Source organism: the organism of the source record quoted next, unplaced genomic scaffold (genome assembly GCF_019419815.1).
Source record: "Pyrus x bretschneideri cultivar Hongxiangsu unplaced genomic scaffold, Pyrus_bretschneideri_v1 Contig69, whole genome shotgun sequence".
NCBI lineage: Eukaryota > Viridiplantae > Streptophyta > Magnoliopsida > Rosales > Rosaceae > Pyrus > Pyrus x bretschneideri.
The window spans coordinates 248,769-268,711 of NW_025999808.1; the positions used below are offsets into that span (position 1 = coordinate 248,769).

General features: G+C 36.3%; 1 protein-coding gene across 2 annotated transcripts; it reads left to right on the plus strand.

Annotated features, from left to right (window-relative positions):
• Positions 1 to 720: 720 nt before the first annotated feature.
• LOC125472268 (growth-regulating factor 5-like) lies at positions 721 to 7,269 on the plus strand. 2 transcript variants are annotated; one of them, XM_048573480.1, is made up of 5 exons: positions 721 to 851; positions 956 to 1,161; positions 1,327 to 1,675; positions 6,366 to 6,790; positions 6,884 to 7,269. In XM_048573480.1, the coding sequence occupies exons 2-5, from the start codon at positions 969 to 971 to the stop codon at positions 6,895 to 6,897; spliced, it is 981 nt and encodes a 326-aa protein (XP_048429437.1). In that variant the 5' UTR covers positions 721 to 851; positions 956 to 968; the 3' UTR covers positions 6,898 to 7,269. The 2 variants fall into 2 exon arrangements, with proteins under 2 accessions (XP_048429437.1, XP_048429436.1); XM_048573479.1 differs by having other exon boundaries at positions 745 to 851; positions 963 to 1,161.
• The last annotated feature ends 12,674 nt before the right edge of the window (positions 7,270 to 19,943 follow it).

Consider the following 19,943-nt stretch of genomic DNA (forward strand, 5'->3'; position numbering starts at 1 on the left):
CAAAAGTATAGGAAAGTTAGGAATTGGACCACAACCAAAACATATCACCCATGACACCAACAATCGTCCAAGGGCAAAATCGTCATTCCACGCTAGCAAAGATAAAATAGATTATGTTTCGGGACGGGTTGTCACACTAAGATTGTCTCTAATCCTTGGGTTAAAATTTAAAATTTTTAATTCAGAAAATTTAGATTGTAATCCTGAAATAGTTGTTCTGCTCCAACCCTTCCAGGTTAAATTTTTAGCCCAAAATTAGTAAAAAAATGAATTTAGGATTTTTTTTTTATCAAAGTAACTTTTTAAAATAAAATAAAAAATTATGCAGATTATCCTAATTTAATATTATGAACATTTTAACCTAAAAATATTTAGATTTCGATATATATTCAAAATTATTCAATCAGCACTATAAAACTCGTGAAACACTATGAAAGAATATTAAATACATGAAAGAATTTTTTTTGATTATTTTAATCGTTAAATTTAAATTTGGACCGTTAGATTTGAATTTTTTTTTTTTAAGCGTTGGTAGATCTAAAGAAAAAGAAAAAAAAAAAAAAAAACTAATGAAAATAACTTGAAAACTTTGAGTTTTAACCATAAGGACAAAGTAAAAAATAAAATGCATAGTACCAGATTAACATTTTAATATAAAAATATAATTTTTCGTTAAAGTGAACGTAACTTTTTGTTGAAGTTCCAAAAAGAAAAGGTAAAAGAACGACCGCCACCTAAGCTAAATTAAACGCAATCGAAAAAGAGAATGGGTGGTCCACGGATAGTTATTCTCATTTCTTTACTCCCCAAAAAATATGGCCAAACCCCTCTTCTCCATCACCGTCTCCAAGGTAACAACCTCCTCCTCTCCTCTCCTTTCCTCTCTCTGTGTATTGTGTGTATATATGTACATATAATATTCTGTGACAAATTGAGATTTGGATGGTTTTGTTAGCATTTAGACTGAAATGAGCTGGTCGTCGGTGGGCACTGGAGGTCACGCGCCGCTCTTCACAGTGGCGCAATGGGCTGAGATGGAGAATCAAGCTTTGATATTCAAGTATCTCAAGGCAGGACTCCCTGTTCCTTCTGAACTCCTCGCCCCTATTCGCACCAGTTTCAATCTCATTTCCCCCAATTTCTTACGCCACCACCCCACCTGTAATTCTTTCCTCCAAATTTCCATCCTTTTTGTGTTCTTATTATCTATTTGATTGGTTCTAATTGCAGAATTACTCGGCAACTGTTGTTGTGATATGCATGTTGTATTGTTGTATCTTTCGGATTTTCGGTATAGATAGATGACTCTCGTTGATGTGATTGTAGTGGCTTCCTATAGCGGGAAGAAGATGGACCCGGAGCCAGGGCGGTGCCGGAGGACGGATGGGAAGAAATGGAGGTGCTCCAAAGATGCACATCCGGACTCCAAGTATTGCGAGCGGCACATGAACCGAGGTCGTTATCGTTCAAGAAAGCTTGTGGAATCACAAACTTCCTCTCAATCTTTGTCGACTGTGACGTCAGACAGTGTGATTGGGATCTGCAGCCACAGTGGGAGCTTCCAGAGCATGCCCTTACACTCAATGGGAAATAGTGGTGCTCTATGCTTTGGAAGCAATGCATCTGAGTTGAAGATGGAGGGTATACCATATGGGGTATCTAACAGGGGAACCAGGTATATCCATTATGCTACTTTTGTATTGGTAGAATGTCTCATGAGTTTGCGCTGCATTCCTATTATTTCTGTAGGACGAGAAGTGTATCTCGTGCATAATCTATGTGGAATTGCTTATTTCCTGAACAAAGGTTATCCAATACCTCTGATGCTACAGGCGGGGATTTAAATAGAGAGGCTTTAGAATAATCATCTTAGAGATATAGAAAGTAGAAAGACATGACCAGGAAAGCCTTATATGCTTATTTGGGGAGTGATGGGTTGTATATTTGATTGTTTAGGGCTTTACTTGTTAGTTTTTAACGTCAAATTTAGGGGCTTTACTGAAAATTATAAGAAGGTTAGGGGCTGTTGATCACCATTTGGTTTGTAGTTTTTACTTTTTGTGCTTGAGATATGAGGAAAGTATATGGGGAAAAGCAGTGTTGAAGAAGGATGGAGAGAGGAAGTGGAAGAAATAATGAAAGATGGAAGAAAACAAAATCTTGAAAGTGAAAAAAATCTTGAGAGATTTTCTTGAGAGATTTTCTTGTTCTGTTCTTGGTGGATTTCTTATCCACTTCTGTGTATTTCTCTTTTCTTTTTTAATAAACTGTTATAGTTTCTTCTCAAAAAAGAAAAAAAAAAACTTAAAGTAGCTTTTGGTTTATTATTTTTAGTTTTTAATTTGTCTTCTTTCTTTCTTTACATCTTCTCTTACTATTCTCATTTCCACCATATACTTTCCCCATATCTTAAGCACAAGAAGTAAAAACTTAAAATTATAAACCAAATGGTTATCAAACAGACCCTTACATTTTATCATAAGGTTATACCAATATGTCCAAGTTGGCATCATGGAGAAACCTTACGTGTCCCATATACTTGTAAGTCATTAACATCAAATTGATGCTTGAAAATTATTAGAAGGTTAGGGTCCTTTTGATCATCATTTGGTTTTCAGCTTTTAATTTTAACTTTTTGTGATTGAGATATGGGAAAGTATATGGGCAAAAGGATCGAGGAAGAGGGATGGAGAGAGGAAGGGGAAATAAATAAAGATGGTTGGAAACAAATCTTGATGAAAACAATTTAAAATAGCTTTTGGTTTTTAGTTTTTATCTTGTCTTTTTTCCTTGTACATTTCTTTACATCCTTCCCTACTCTTCCTCATTTTCACAATATGCTTTCCCCATATCAGAAGCACAAGAAGTAAAAGTTGAAAACTATAAACCAAACAGTTACCAAACGGGCCCTCACCTTTTATCATAAGGTTATGCCAATATGTCCAATTTGGCATGATGAAAAATCCTTACGTGTTCCATATAATTGTAAATTCATTTAACATCAAATGGATGCTTGAAAATTATAATAAGGCTAGGGTCCGTTTGATAACCATTTGGTTTTTAGTTTTTACTTTTTGTGTTTGAGATATGGGGAAAAGAAGTGACGAAGAAGGATGGAGAGAGGAAGGGAAAGAAGTAAAGAAAATGGATGAAAAACAAAATCTTGAAAGTAAATCAACAAAAAATAGCTTTTGGTTTTTATTTTGTCTCCCTTCCTTCTACATTTCTTTACATCCTTCTTACTCTTCCTCATTTCCACCATATATTTTCCCATATCTTAATCACAAGAAGTAAAAACTGAAAACTAAGAGTTAATGGCTATTAAAGGGGCCTTACTTTTCATCATTAGGTTATCCCAATATGTCCAATTTGGCATGATGGAGAATCCATACGTGAATATAATATTTCACATGACCGAAAGTATATAAATAATGATTCTTTTTTCATGTTTTAAGTTGTGTGCATTCGTGTTTGTTTATTTATCCCATGACTCAAGTTAGCAAGATAAAATTGTTGAAGAATGATAATGCGTACATGCGAATTGAGGAGCAAGGACATTTAAATTATATTTGCATTAGGAATTTATCTTCCTCTGAATTTCAAAATGAATGGATTTAAATTGGGAAATTATTAAAATTGTTTGGTTAGCCCTTTGCCAAATGGCATATTTTAGCAATTCTTGGGTGATATTGGGTGGCTGTAACAGCATCTGACTTGTTTTCTGATGTTTGTACCGTTTACACCTGTTCTACCACTTAGGCATCTCCAAATTGAATTTCACCAGAACTCGTTATCCATATTGTTCATAATCATTTACCCATTAGTTTCATTACTGTTATTTGATGAAAAATTAGAAAGAGGAGAAGCATCGACATTGTCGTTGATAAGAATTTAGCCTAATTTAGGTTTGTTAGCTTAAATTAACGTCTAACTGTTCAATTTGCTAAATTCGAGGTTTATTGTTGATTAACTCAATTCAAGGAGAATCTTTAGAGCAGATTTATGTCTTGGTGTCTTACAAACACCCATGTACTCTTTTGATAATTAGTGCAATACAATGTGCTTCTACTTTTTTTTTCATCTTGCGTGAACTTTCCTGTCCTACATCAATATATCCATCAATACAAAGATGTCTTGAAGGTGACTTCGACCATGCTTGTAGTACATTGGAATATGTATCACTCCATTCATGCGAGGAACTCATGGGTACATTATAAATTTACTTACAACACTATTGGCATAAAGTATTTGGTCAGGTAGATTAGTTTACCTGCAAGCTGACTTTACATTGGAGGATCGTCGACTAAGTAACTGGCATCGTACTACAGAGACCACTCCATTGGATAACGAGAGCTTACCCAATAAAGCCTGTGCCTCTAGAATGCCAAGGACGTATTTCTTTTGAGACAAGTAAATACTTGTTAAACTGCATGAAACTGTGTGCAAAGCCTCATAAAAAAGTTATCTCCACTAGTGTTGCAGCAGCCCTGGCATCACTTAAATAACTATTAAATCCTTGCTTTCTAAAGTAGTTAAAAGCTCACATGAGCACTTAAAAACTAGGAGTAAAACGATCATCTACCAAACTAAATAACATGCAATTCAAAATAGAGAAGGAAATTATAGGGAAACAACTAAGGCCCTAAACTAGATACAAGCAAAGCTAGAGCCAAGTTGGTTATCTGATTACTAGTCCCTGAGAGAAGCTCCTGCACCAATTTGTTGAAGCTAGACAGATCTAAGATGCGGTCTCACTTGCAAATAAAATAGTGCAGCATATTGATCTGGATTCTTACATGTTTTTGGCTAGGAAAGTTTTGAGAGTAGCTGGAGATGATATGTTTGAAATTCTTCTGTTTTGAGGATGCTTCTTGTAGAGATGCTAAGAGTTTTCATCATGTCTTTCTGCATCGCCCTTTAGCTAACAGGTTTTAGAGAAGATTCATGTGGTTGGTATTGGGGGTACTGCGACATTGTTATTCCCTGTTAGCAGGTTCTTTATGGCTTAGTGCGAAGATGGCTGCCACGTTTGGGTGCTGTGCTTTTGTGACAATGGTTTGTTTAGGCAGAAGAAGCTATAGGACTTTTGAAGATAAGTGGAAGGAGATGAATTTTCTATTAGGGTAGCAGCAGATTTTTGGTTGATCTTGATTTGAGAGTGTGATGTATTATTTGCTGGGTTTCTTCTGTTTGTTTTCTGTTTTTCTGTTATCTGATGAGTAATCGTTTTTAATACGGAATTAGAGGTGCAATTGCAATGGACAAGCTGTCCACTAACGGCAAAAGAGAGATCAGTCCATATTTTACACGGTATAATCCAGTATAATCTGTACACAATACATTCTAGCAATGGCATATTATGGTCCTTTGTTTTCTGTTTTTTTTTTCTTCTGAGATGGACTTATTCGTTGTTGCCCCTACATTTTTCCATTTTTAAGTTTTGTTTCATGTGTAAATAAAAGTTATTGGATCAAAATAACAAATTTATTGAATATTGAGTTAAAATTAAGATTTTTGTATCATTATGGTATTGATACATATCAATGGTTTGCTGATGGATAAATTGTTTTTAGACCTTAGCTTGGATTATTTCTTAAAACGCATCCATGACACTACTTTAGTTTAGGCTTTGATACACCATCTTTGGTTATCATTTTTAATCATCATTTGTTTTTTGAGTTTCCTTTCTTGGTCTCCTAAGTATTGATTGATAAGCTTTTAGACCTTAGCTTGGATAATTTCCCAAATTGCATCTATGACGTGAAATCTAGCTCTACCATCTATGGTTAAAATTGTAATCGTTGTTTGTTCTTTCAATTTTCTTTTTCTGGTTTCCTATGTTACAAATTTTGTCAAAATTTCTTGTCTGTTGCAATCTAGTTATCGAGAAAACAAGATAGAACAAAAATGGCAAGCATTGATCACCAAGTTAAGCTGGTATACCCAAAGCATAAAGGGGGAAGGAGGGAATGATCCTTTCCTTAGTTTGTCAGAAGGAAATATACGGGACTAGAATAAGTGAAATGAAGGTCCAAAGGTGGAAGATTTCAGGAACGCAATATACATACAGACATACATACATAGATATATATATGTGTAATATGTATATGTATATTTCTTTTCTGTTAAAAAGGAATTTGATGTGAATTTAGGATGGTGATTGTTTTGTGCATTACACTAATGGTAAACAAAGAGACATTTTTTTTTTTTTGTTTGTTTTGTTTTTCTTTTGTTGGTACTTGAATAAAAGTAATTTATGATATGCAGTTAGAAATCGATTTCAAGACATGTTATGAATTTACTGTTAATCATTTCGGACATCGTTTTAGGAACCAAAGGGGTGTGCTAATTTTATGCAAATGCAGGGGCTGCAATGGATCAGAAGAACACAATTTCGTGTCAGAAGCTACGAGTGCGAGGTGTCTTCGGGCAGACAGTAATGTAGATAATCCGTGGCTTCTAATGGCGCCTCAAGTTCCCTTGAAATTAGAACCGAGAAATAGTTCTCTTTGGCTAAACAACAGCTCTCATCTACAGACATTACAAAATATGGAGCCATTGAGCGTTAATGCTGAAATTACCAAACAGCAGTATGTTGGTGAAGAGTTTGGCTTACCAGGATCTCAAAAACACGAACAGCATTCTCTTCAACCTTTCTTTGACGAGTGGCCTAAGTCAAAGGATCTGGGGTTCCATCAAAATGATAATAGATCAAACATAACTGAATTGTCAATGTCTAATGCAACGGTTCCTGCTAAATTTTTCCCAAGGAGCGCTGAATCACCCCATGGTATGTTATTATTTTCATCTATAACATCTTGTAGACACCCTTGATCCCCGTAACCAAGGAAAGTTTTGACATTTGATTTACGTGTTGATGCAGATGCCTATACTTGAACCCGGGAGCTGACATGTGTGCTTTCTCGTGGATGTCCGGGTACTTTGCGAAGTTCCTGCTTCTCTGTAATTTAGACTTAATAATTTCTGGGGTTTCTTAGGCTTGTGTTTTGCACTCGACCATTATGGGTGGTACGTTTCGTGGAGCGTAAGAATGTGTTTATCTACTCTTATATGTCAGCATACTGTGGAGATATTGCTAGGAATCGATATCCAATGTTGTTGGTCTGTCTGTATTTTGTGTGCAGTTCCACGACTGCTATGGATTTCATAGTCTCCCAGCATGTTTTTGTTTTTTGTTTGTTTTTCTTTCTGGAGTGACGTATGGTCTCTTCATTAACACGTACATAACTAGTTTTTCAGTTGCCCTCATACCTTGGGTCAGCCGTCGTTGCATAATAATCAGCAGTCACTAGGAGAAATATGAACATGCAGTAAGTTGGCAACAAAACAATCCCCAGCCGTTGATCATGAATCATCTTTGTGAAGACAAAACTTGCTCCTCCTACCTGGAACGGTAGTCGAACGACATTGCCTTAAACTGGGTGTAGTCAAATTAGGATTTGATAGGACTTGATAGTATTTTAATAGACTTTAAAATCTAGGTGTAGTCAATTAGATTTTAAGAGGTTGAAATCATGCATCAAAATCCATGGGTAGTCAATTATGATTTTAAAAAGTCCACAAGAGTACGAGGGATTTTGAGGGATTTGAGGGTGGGTGGTATAAAATACCAAGGACCTTAAACAATCCAACCTCCACCCCTAGGATTTCATTTCTTCTCTCGGGAGAGGAAGATGAACCATCTCTCAGTAAAGAAGAAGACGACATACAAATCCAAGAACCCATCACAAAATCCCCATTCCCAATTCTGCTGCGTATATTACTTCTCTACTTTTTTTGTCGTCTTTTGTTTAGTCGGGTGTTTTAACTCTGTTTGGTAGCCTGGAAAATGTAGGAACCTGTGGGAAAATGGAGAGTATTGGAGGGATTGGACTATGGGATGTTGGGGTTTTGAGTAACTTGGGAGTTGAGGTGAAAAATGGTGAATTGGGTTGCCAGTTTTTCAGTTTCGGGAGCTTTTTGTCCTGTGCTTGGAGTTGTTAGCTATTAAAGCAAAGATATAATTTTGTATGCTTGGGTTAGGTTCGATTAGTAGGGATTTAGCTTGGTCTAGATGTCATCTGAACCCAGTGATCTCTGTTTTGGTTTGTTAAAAACTTCCATAAAAAAATTATAATTCAAATGCGAAACGTAAAGACATATTGTATTGGTTTGTATTTTCATATATATTCATGTTTAGATGTGTACAAAGAAAGAAATTCATTTTATTTTGTAGGAGTCAAATAAAAATCTTAAGAATTCCATGAAAAAAAGGTTAATTTACACAAAACTACCTCAACTATTGGTCGAATCACAATCTTATATCCTATGTTTTAAACATTGCAATGTCATACCTTAACTTATAAATTCGTTGCAATGTTAAACCTCCATTAAATTTTATGTCAATTTAGCTGTTAAATGATGATGTGGCAGGAGCAGGTCCCACTTCTTTGCCAACTAGAATAAAAAATTAATTAATTAATAATAAACTATTAATTTTTATTGAACAATTAAATTTAGAAAACTTTAACGAAAAGCTCTCGGTACTGTTCATTTTAAACGAAAAATCACATTTTTATACTAAAAAGTCAATTCTAGTACTATTCACTTTACCATTTATTTTGTTTTTTTTTTTGTTAAAACTTATAGTTTTCAAGCCATTTTTATTAGTTTTCCTTTAAATTTAGGGTTTAGGTCCACGGGATTGTTCAATCTCTACCGTTCAACCCCAAATGAACGGTCCAATTTAATCCCCTAGAAAAGTTCTTTACTTCCAACACCGAACTTCTTTCTCCGTCTTTCCTTCTCCTTGATTCTCATAACAAAGCTTTTCACACCTTTGCACCTTCCAAGCCTTTCAACAATAATTCTCAATCCTGTTTTTCCCACTATAGGCCCAACAAAAACTCCACCTTTAACCAAAATCGCTTCCATCATCCCAACTTTTCCAACAATTCCCACAACTTCTTCCGTCATAACACCGCTAACAACACTAGACATTTTTGTACGTTCTGCAATACCCATGGCCATTTACTGCTAGATACTGTAACCATCTGAACCAGGGTTTCCAAGATTTCCTTCCACCATCAAAACTTACTACACCTTCCCCAAACTACGATTAGCCTCCATCGTCTTCTCTGTCTGCATCCTACTCCTCCATGAATCAAGCTTCTCCCTCCACATCTACCTGGTATGTTGACTCTGGGGCCACACATCACATTACCAATGACCTTTCCAATCTCTCATTTCGGTCGGACTACACAGGACCAGACAAAGTGTAGCAAATGGTCAATCTCTTGACTTTGAGCACTCTGGTAAATCCTACTTCTACACCCCTTCCAAATTCTTATTTAACAATATTCTTCACACACCTCAAACTACTCATAATTTGTTGTCTATTTATCAATTTACCAATGACAATAATTGTTGCTTGGTACTTATCCCATATTCTTGCATCATTAAGGACATGGTTACATGGAAACCCCTTTTTCAAGGCCCTACTGAAGATTGCCGCTATAAAATTCGTTTCTCAAAAATACCATCATCTCTTACTTGTTTCAGTATCAAGGCAACACCCAATGTTTGGCACAAGTGCCTCGGGCTCCTTAACTTTCAAGTTTTTCAACGGATTGTCTCCTCCTCAAATATTGCTCTTACTGGCAACATTAAAGATCTCTCCTTTGTAATAGTTGTCCTTTAGGAAAGCAGTCTAGGTTACCTTTTTCAAGAGCTCAATGTAATTCAACATCTCCTCTACAATTAATCCACTCTGATATTTGGGGTCCGGCTCCTCTCTCTTCTGTTTCTAGTTTCAAGTATTACATTATTTTCATTGATGGTTGGTCTCGATTTTGTTGGCTACATCCTTTAAAATTAAAATTTGATGCTTTTAAAACTTTTTAGAATTTTAAACTACAAGTTGAAAATCAATTGGATTATTCGATGTGATATTTTTTTTTTTTTTTGGGGTGGGGGGGGGGGGGGGGGGGGGAGAGGGAAGGGAGATTATACAAGCAATGCTTTTAAGTCCTTTCTCACATCTCATGGAATAACACAACAATTTTGTTGCACACACACACCTGAGCAAAATGGTTTAGCAGAAAGAAAGCATGGACACATTATTGAGCTTACTAGAACTTTATTTGCTCAATCAAATCTTCGTCTCCAATATTGGGTAGAAGTGGTACAAACTTTGGTGTATCTTATCAATAGAACACCATCTTCTACACTTAAATTTGTATCACCACTTCAAAAACTATTTCATTGCCCACCTAATTATTCATTTTGAAAGGTGTATGGTTGCACTTGCTATCCATGGCTAAAACCCTACTCCAAACACAAGTTTTATTTTCGAAGTAAAAAATGTGTATTTATTGGATATGGGCTTCAACACAAAGGATATAGATGTCTGGATCTTGTCACTGGTAATGTCTACATTTTGCGAAATGTAACATTTGATGAAGCAAGCTTTCCCTTTCAATAGTCACATTCCACTTCACAGCATGTTCAAGAACACCATATACAACAATTGCCCTCTTTTCTACCTGATCCTCCCGACCCTCCACCTCACATGCCATCAACCACTACAACCTTATCACCATCATATTCGACCCCACCAACATCCTATTCACCTTCTCATAGCCTTCTGATCCCAAATACCAACCAAACATCACCCACTGACCTGATCACAAATACCAACGAAACATCACCCACTCATATACCAAATATAACTTTTTCACCTACCTCTTCACCCACATCACCGCCAAATATAACACCTACCTTAACCTTTCCTCAATCCTCTTTCGAACCTCCTACCCATTCAATTGATCAAAATCTTTCTTCACCACTTCGTATTACACTTGACCCACCTTCCCCCACTCCCACCAACAACTATCAACATTCATCCCATGCAAACCCGTTCCAAATCAGGTATATATATGCCTAAACTTTTATCTACCCATCATCCCATTTCTAGTGCCTTATCCACTACTCTCCAAACATCTACTCCTACCACCTTCAAACAAGCTTCTTCTAATCCTCACTGGAAAGAAGCAATGACTGCTGAAATCGAAGCTCTCAAGTCTACACGCACCTGGACACTTGTCCCACCACCTCATTCTCACAACATTATTGGATCTAAATGGGTGTATCAAGTTAAATACAAGGCAGATGGTAGTTTGGATCAATGCAAAGCGACTCGTTGCTAAGGGGTTTCTTCAACAACATGATATTGACTACCATGAAACATTCAGTTCGGTCGCTAAACCAACAACTATCAGACTCAATTTGATGTCTCTAATGCCTTCCTTCATGGCACACTTCATGAAGATGTGTGACATACCCTGACTCGGAATGTTCACTAGAACTCCAAATCGAGCTGTACTGGCCAACACCTGGAAGGTGACGAAGCCATAGAATGTGATAATGTGTAAAATGTGAATAAATTTAAATCTAAAAGTGCATATATACACAAGTGCGCGGTGAGCGGTTATGAACCCATTTCACACGTGATGCAAAGCATAAGAAAAGTATAGTGAGGTAAGATGATAATTATACCATCACAAGGAGTCACCTGAATTGGGAGTGCCACAAGTCTTCATTGATACAGAAGTTTGCTACTAGAACTTGGAGGGGTGCAAAATGGAAAGTGTGAGTGGGAAAAACAAAGATTTTCAAAATCATTTCAATTATCAAAGGTAGTAACCCCTCGCTGTAAAACTTGTATAGTTTCCAGAAAATCATACTACGTAGAAGTATGAAATCAAATGTATACTAACAGTAAATCCAGAAATATACCACTACTCAGCATCTCATTAGCAATATAAATAATCATGTGCTTAATAACCCATACTAGGACGCAAGTCAGAATCACCTATGGTGCCCTGTACGACTGCACCTATATCTCATCAACCAATACTAGCACATAAGTCGGAGTCACCTATAGTGACCTATATGATTTATCCATATCTCATCAATCAATGTTAGCACATAGGTCGAAGTCACCTATAGTGACCTGTACGACTTATCCATATCTCGTCACATATCCTTGTAACATGTTAGCTGGATCCACCTTTTGTGGCATGTACGGCTAAACCCATAGCTCATCATATATCCCTGTAATATGTCAGCCGGATTCACCTCTTATGGCTTGTATGGCTGAACCTATAGCTCATCACATATCCCTGCACACGAGTTGGAACCACCTATAGTGGTCTGTATGACAGGAGTGGGTGTAAATAAGTATGCACAAGTGTTACGATCACGTGAAGACTGTGCGAATAAACGCAGGTCATCTACGAGTTGGAACAACCTATAGTGGTCTGTACGACAAGATGGTGCACCTACCTTAGATCCAAGGTAAGTGTGAGGTGCGGGAGGTGAACATCATGTGAAGGATTGTGCCCTGACCACGGGCGGGAGCACTAACACCGGGGTGCAGGTTTGTAAGCTCTAACTGCATCTATTGTAACATATACGACTCATGGGCAACCTGTACGATAATGTCGGAGTTGCCTATCATTGCAACATGTACGACAAGGTCAGAGTTGCCTAAAACATACATGTAGTCATGCCATAACTCTATCATTTCAACTAATACCATAAACTCGCCTGAACTTACCTGGGTGTCCTGCGTTCACCTTTGCACTTCAAAGCGTTCACAATAATTTTGTGCAGGTAATATACATATAGATAAACCATGATGCAATCTAATACTCAACTATGTTATAGCATTTTCAATTATATACCTATATATATATATATATAATATGGCATAAAAATGCATAAGCTGTAATGCCCTACTCCCGAACTATTTATTTTCGGGAATAATTATCGGTCATAAGCCCAACTAGACACTAGTTTAATTAACTATCATTATTTACGTTTCCTTACTTCAAATTCTTAATTCTTCACACATTGATTTATGACCAACATTTAACCACCAAATCATAAGGTTAAATCTCACATTTTCCACCAATGTCCCTCACATTACTCAATTCCCTAAACAAGGCTATTGTCTCAATTATTTAATCTCACTTCTTGTATGGCTGCATCTAACGTCTCGTTAGACTGCCTACATACCCTAAACAGGGATCAAGCCATTCATAGTTCACATTAGTACTTCAAAGCATTCATAGTAATTACATGAAATAATCAATTTATAAACGTTTAAGGAATTGTCAATCATACACACACACACACACACACACACACACACACACAATAGAAAGGAAAAGACCCACTCACCTTAGGTCCGCGCTACGACTCTCTAGCATGAATATCAAGACATCACGAACCATCATCACCTAGAGCAATTATCAAATCACATCTCAGAGTTCGTACCGATAGAATACATAATTTACATAAAAACATTTCCCTACGTAATTCAATTTGAAAGATCTGCATCACGGATTTCCAATCAGTTACTTCCAAGGATCCACATTATGTTTCTAGAATAACGTCCTAAGGTTTCATTACAATCCAACGGTTGGATCTCCGCTAATTGCCAAAACCAAATGGCGGTCAACATTTTATTTTATAACTTACAAATCCAATTCGGGAAAATCCATATGTCAGATTCCCTATCTATAAGTTTCTATGGTCCTCAAATATTATGTACTATAATGAAATAAAGTTTGATGACGATCCAACGGTCGGATTGTCGGTTGCTATAATATTCAAGTGGTGGACCTTAATGGAACTAGGTTCCAATGACTGAAATTTCGTCAATCGAACTTCACATATAGAATTGGAGTATCAAATTTAACTTAGGAATGTCAAGGGGTACCTCGGCCCACGCGCCGCCGCAAGTGGCAGTCGGCCGCCCCGACTTGCTGGAAAATTCAACTATTTCTAAAAATTACCAAAATTTACAGGAATGAAGATTTCAAAGAGAGAAACAACTTTCATACATGTGGCCAAGGCAAATTTGGCTTGAAAGAGCCCCAATTTTGCTAAAACCTGTCGGAAACCCTAGTTTTAGGTATCCTCAATTCGGCTCCATAGCAACTCCGACGCCCCCAAACTTGTTTGAGCTTTGTTCCTGAGCTTCAAAGGAGTATTTTGGTGGTGGTAATTTGAGGGTTTTGTTTCAGAATTTGAGGGATGGCCACCACAAAGCCTTAGCCCTGCCGTCGGCCCTTTGATGAATTTACACCCAAATTCCTTCAAATTTTAGATGGATATGGAAGAGGGAAGACTAGGGAGTAGTTTCTAGGAAGTGGTTTGCTTTGATTTGCAGGAAAAATGACCGATTTTGGCCATGGTTCTCTTCGGGTCGCGCGGGTCATAGGATGACCCGTTTTCCCTTGCTTGTTTTCCCTTCCTTTTCTCTTTTTTTTCCCCTCCTTCCTTCTCTTTCTAATTGGGCAGTTTCTTCATCTCCCGTCCCCCAATTCGTCCATCTCCCTTATGTGTTCTCTTCCTCCCCTCTCCTTCGCTGCCATCAAGCAACCTCCTTTTTTTTTTTTTTTTTTTTTAAACTTATTGGTTCCTCTCCTTCCTTTAAAAACCGATTGGTTACCACTTCCACGAGATGGAAGTTCAATTTAATTTATAATTAAACTTCAAATAACCAATTTCAAACATTCGTAACTATACCAATAAAATCTGAACTCGCAAACGGCTTTCGTCTATGCGTTCGTACAAACGAATACTACACAATTACACCAAAAGAATATGTCATACATTCCTCTAGACAATGATCAACAGAAATCAAAATCCTTGCTTCTAGGCATTTTCGTCAATTCCCTCGATTAAAATAAATAAAAATGAAATTTTAGGGACGGGTTGTCACAATTTGTACATGGGGCAACCTCAATGATTTGTAGATCTTCTCAGATCTCATTTTGTGTGCAAGCTTCACAAGTCTATATATGGTCTCAAACAAGCTCCACGAGCTTGGTATGAGGAGCTCTATCGCAATCTTATAGCTTTCGGTTTCCGTTCTTCTATAACAGATCCTTCACTCTTTGTCAAGGCTCATCACTTACTCACCTTTATACTTGTTTATGTTGATGATATTCTGATTATAGGTAACTCTTCTCCTCATTGTGAATTTCTGATCAACAAGCTCAGTACTCAGTTTGCTATAAAGAATCTTGGTCTATTGCACTTTTTTCTTGGTATTCAAGCTTATCGAACATTAGACAAAATCTTTTTATGTCAAACCAAGTATGTCCAAGACCTCCTAACAAAAGCCAACATGGTGGATTCCAAACCATGAGCATCACCTTCATCTGCTTCTAAACTTGCTCCTTACGATGGTGAATTGCTTCAAGATCCTACCATGTACTGATCATTGGTTGCTTTGCAATACTTTACATGGACAAGGCCTGACTTCGCCTTTTCTATTAATCAAGTTTGTCAGCATCTTCAAAATCCTAGAACAACTCATTTCATAGTCGTCAAGCGGATTCTCCGTTATCTTAAAGGGACGCTAGATCATGGACTTCTTCTCACCAAAGGCTCTATAAACATCACTTCTTTTTCGGACACCGACTAGGCTGGTTGTCCCATTGATTGTTGTTTTAAATCCTGGTTCTGCATATTTTTTGGAAACAACCTTATTTCATAGAGTGCGAAGAAGCAACCAATTGTTGCTCGGTTTTTTACTGAAAGTGAATACTCTTCTCTAGCCCAAATAGCTGCTGAAGTATCAAAGATTTGCTACGCCCTCCATGACCTTTGCTTCTATCTCCATAATCCACCGCTGCTCTTATGTGACAATCTAAGTGCTCTTGCTGCCAATCCCATTTTTCACGTAAGAACAAAGCATATTGAGAATGACGATCATTACATTCGTGAATTGGGCATCAACAAGTTAGTTGTCAAATCATATGTGACCTCTCATAATCAATTGGCTGATATATTCACTAAAAGCTTGCCCAAAACTTGTTTCAAGCTGCTTAGTTCCAAGCTAATTGCTCAATATTCGCAGCTTAGCTTAAGGGGGAATATTAACCATAGTTCAGTGAACAAAGCCCACGGTGTTACACCTTGCCAAGACACCTGTTCAATTGATCAAAACACCCATCACTCATCTAGCATCACCTCAACGGTACAATGACAGCAAGGCTTGGATAACTATGCATAGATAAGGATGAGCAAGAAGAATATTCTTATAGGGTTTCAAATGTAGTCATATGTATAAATACTATCGTTTTACTCTTTATGTTTTGAGCTTTAGGTCTGCCATTTCTTTCTTCTTCAAAGAAAGCAACATATCTTGTAATCAATTCAAACCATATACAAAGATGATTCTTTTCCTCAACTTTGTTTTTCATTAGAAGGAAGAGTGAGATTTTGACAGTTGATTAGAGTAGAAGGAAGAAGACTTGGAAGAAAGTGGAGGAGATAAGATCAAAAAGCAGGGTCGGGGTTTGCTTCGGTAAGTCGCTTTCAAATAATAATGACCTATATATTTTCTTTTAGGGTTTTTATCACAAATGGTCTTTGAGATTGATCAACCTCATCATTTTGGTCCATCACTTTCAAAATCAATCAATATCGTCCATAACATTCACTACCCCACATCAATTTGGTCATTCCGTCAACTATTCAGTTAGTTTGTATGTGGGACCCATAAATCCAATAAAATGGTGACACATGGATTTACACAAAATAAGGATTTTTATCGTAAATGGTTCCTGACATTGGTCCAACTCCTCATTTTGGTCCCTGAGTTTCAAAAATCGATAAATTTAGTCCCTGAGTTTCACTATACACATCAATTTAGTCATTCCATTAGAATTTCATCCATATTTGTCATGCTTACTACCAAATGTTTGAACTAAAATTTGAAATTCTAAATTAAACTTATGATTGTATTTATCAGAAACTTTACCAATATACATTAAGCTAATACACAAATTTTTTATGTTCTCCTTTCCTATTATAATTTTTTGTTCTTATGCTTACTTTAATATACTAAATTCATTAATCATCATAATATAATTAGGAATACAACCTATGACTACTAAATTTGAATTTAAGTCTACCTCAGCTATTGTTATTGCTGCTTGCTGGTGATTATCTCATCTATCATCATATATGTGTACTAAAAATTTTGTACCTACTTGTGCTCTGGTTAATCCTGTTATTCCAATTAAGTTTGTTCTTATGTGAATATGACTAAAATGTGATTTTCTAAAATAGGTAACTGCTTCTTTACTAAGTAAATTAAGTATAACTTCTTGTTGACTGATGCTACTTACAATTCTACTTCTATTTTCAAATAAACCTAATTGATACAAATTATATTTATTTTTTTTTGTGTACTTTCAAAACCTTTTCTAATAAATTCTTGTGCTTCGTCTTTGTTTGGATAAACATCTTTAGCTCTAAATACTTCTTTTCCTTTTCTTCTAAAGAGTTCTATTTTCTGTTATCAAAAGGATTTATCTTAGGTCTTCTAATATGATTATTTGTACCTAAAATTAAATTTTCTAATTTTTCTAACAAAGGTGGTGGAAGTAATGAAGATGCGTTATGTAAAACTTGATTAATTTATGCTATTTGTTCTTCAACTTGATCTAATTTTTCAGCTAAATTTAAAACTAATTAGATAATTAAATTATTTTTTCTAATAGGGATATTATTACTGGCTATTGGTGTTGAAAAATGACACACCCCGACCCGGAATGTTCACCTGGACTCCGAATTGAGTTGTGCTGGCCATCACCCGAAAGTGACGAAGTCATAAAGTGTAGTGATGTGGAAGATGTGAATGAATTAAAACTTAAAAGTGCCTAAGTATAAGAGTGTGCTAGTGAGTGGGAATGAACTCATTTCACACTTGATGTTAGAGCATAAGTAAAGTACAGTAAGGAAGGATGAGAATTATACCATCGAAGATAATCTCAAGTAGGCCTGACAATTCCTGACACGACACAGGTGTTCGGGTTGACATGATAACAAATCAGATCGTTATTGGGCAACCCGATAAGCACCTGTTAAGATAACGAGTTGGTTTGAGTATACACGTGGGTAAAACGATATACGATAAGCAAAATATTAATTTTATAATTTTATAACCCTAAAAAATACTATAATAATTATATATATTAATTTAACAATTTTATACCCCTAAAAACTATAATTATATATATATATATATATATATATAATTATATTTAAAAAATTGGTGACCATTGGATCGGCTGAGATTTAATCTCAGCCGTCCATTGTGCATTAGGTTGGAGGCTATCCTTCTCTTCTCCCTCATTCACTCTGATCTTTCCAGTCCAAACTTACTCCTGCGCTGTCTCCTTAATCCACATCTCTCTCACATCCTTCTCCGTTCACTTCCTTAAACTCGACTCCGTCAGCCACAAGAAAACCACACACATGGCAAACACACGCTAAAGGTATGAATTTTGTAGTTTTGGGTATTCTGTGTTCTTTTTTTTCAAAAACTAGTGATTTGGGATTTTCGTTAAAATTAAAACTAATGGCTGGGGATTTTCTGGGTTTGGGGTTTCTGGGGTTTTTTTATTTTGGAGATTCTGGAGTTTTTGGGTTGGGGCATGTTTACAAACATTCAAAAAACCCAGCGATCGAGCAAGCATGCTTCGCGTTGGCTTTGCAAGCTTGAAAATCACAAAAGGACGAGGCCAAAATAGACTCAAGCATTGGAATTTGGGAGTATAGATGTAGTTATGTAAACTAACTTCATTATGTCATGCCAGTTAGTCGTATTGTAAGCCGTAAGGTGAGATTCATTACTTAATGTCATATATATATATATATATATATATATATTAGGGATATGTTATCAGGGGACTGGGGAGGTTAGAATTCATGTGGCCTATGAGGCAGGCAACGACAGAGTAGTGACGTCCCACCTATTTTTGTTTTGATGTAGTAGATGCAATGTCTTAATTATTTGTCCCAAGTATTGGCAAATGGCAGGTAGGTCCTTTTTTTTATTGTGAATGCTGCGAATTCATTTGTATCTATGTTTCATTTGGGGTCTATTTACTTGAAGTGGTCTATATTTGTTTTCCAGATTTGGAGATTTGGAACAAGCAAAGCAAAGCAATTAAGCAAGGCTGCAACCTGCAACTGCAAGGTATTTTTAATTGAATTGTGAATTTGAAAGTAAATTTGAATTGGATATGTGAATTGGATTTTGAAATTGAATTGGATATGTAAATTTGAAATGGATATAGATAGGTGAAATTGAATTGGATATGTGAAATTGACATGGAAAACCTTACTGAAAACATCATCAACATAACTCTTGAAGGCAATAGATCAAGCCAAAGTTCTATTACAATTTCCTCATGATGATCAATGAAAATTGAGGATTTTGTAAAAGAATAACATGCAAGCTTTGAGTTCCATTGGCAAGGTTTGAACTTTTGAGAAAGGCTTCACAACCTTGAAGACAAAAACTCTTTCATTTTGCATATCCTTGCACATTTAATATTTTGTAATAGACTAGTAATGTATGGATGTTCTTTTATTAGGCTCATATTTTCGAGTGTAGATGTAGTACTTAAACGACAAATGTGTTTTAATGTTTTGAAGTAATATTTATGTGGCAATGTGTGGTATGTGCAAATTTAAGAAAAAAAAATATTTTTTTCTTAACAGGTCATAATGGGTCGAGTCACTTTACCAGTTGGGCAAAGTGACCCGACTTGTTAAGGACCCGTTAAGATAACAGGTGTGACTTGACACGACCCGTTAAGATAGCAAGTGTTACATGAAAACGACATGTACACGAAAGACACAACCCGTTTGCCAGGTCTAATCTCCAGTACCAAGGTTTGCCAAGAATCCTCGTCGATACGAAAGCTCAGTTACAAAATCCTGGAGGGTCGAAAAACAAGGGTGAGTGGGCCTAAAAATAAAGCTTTGTAGAAACATTTTCGAAAACATAATAACCCTTCATCGTAAAACAAGTATAGTTTCCAAAAGATACATACTACGTATCGTAA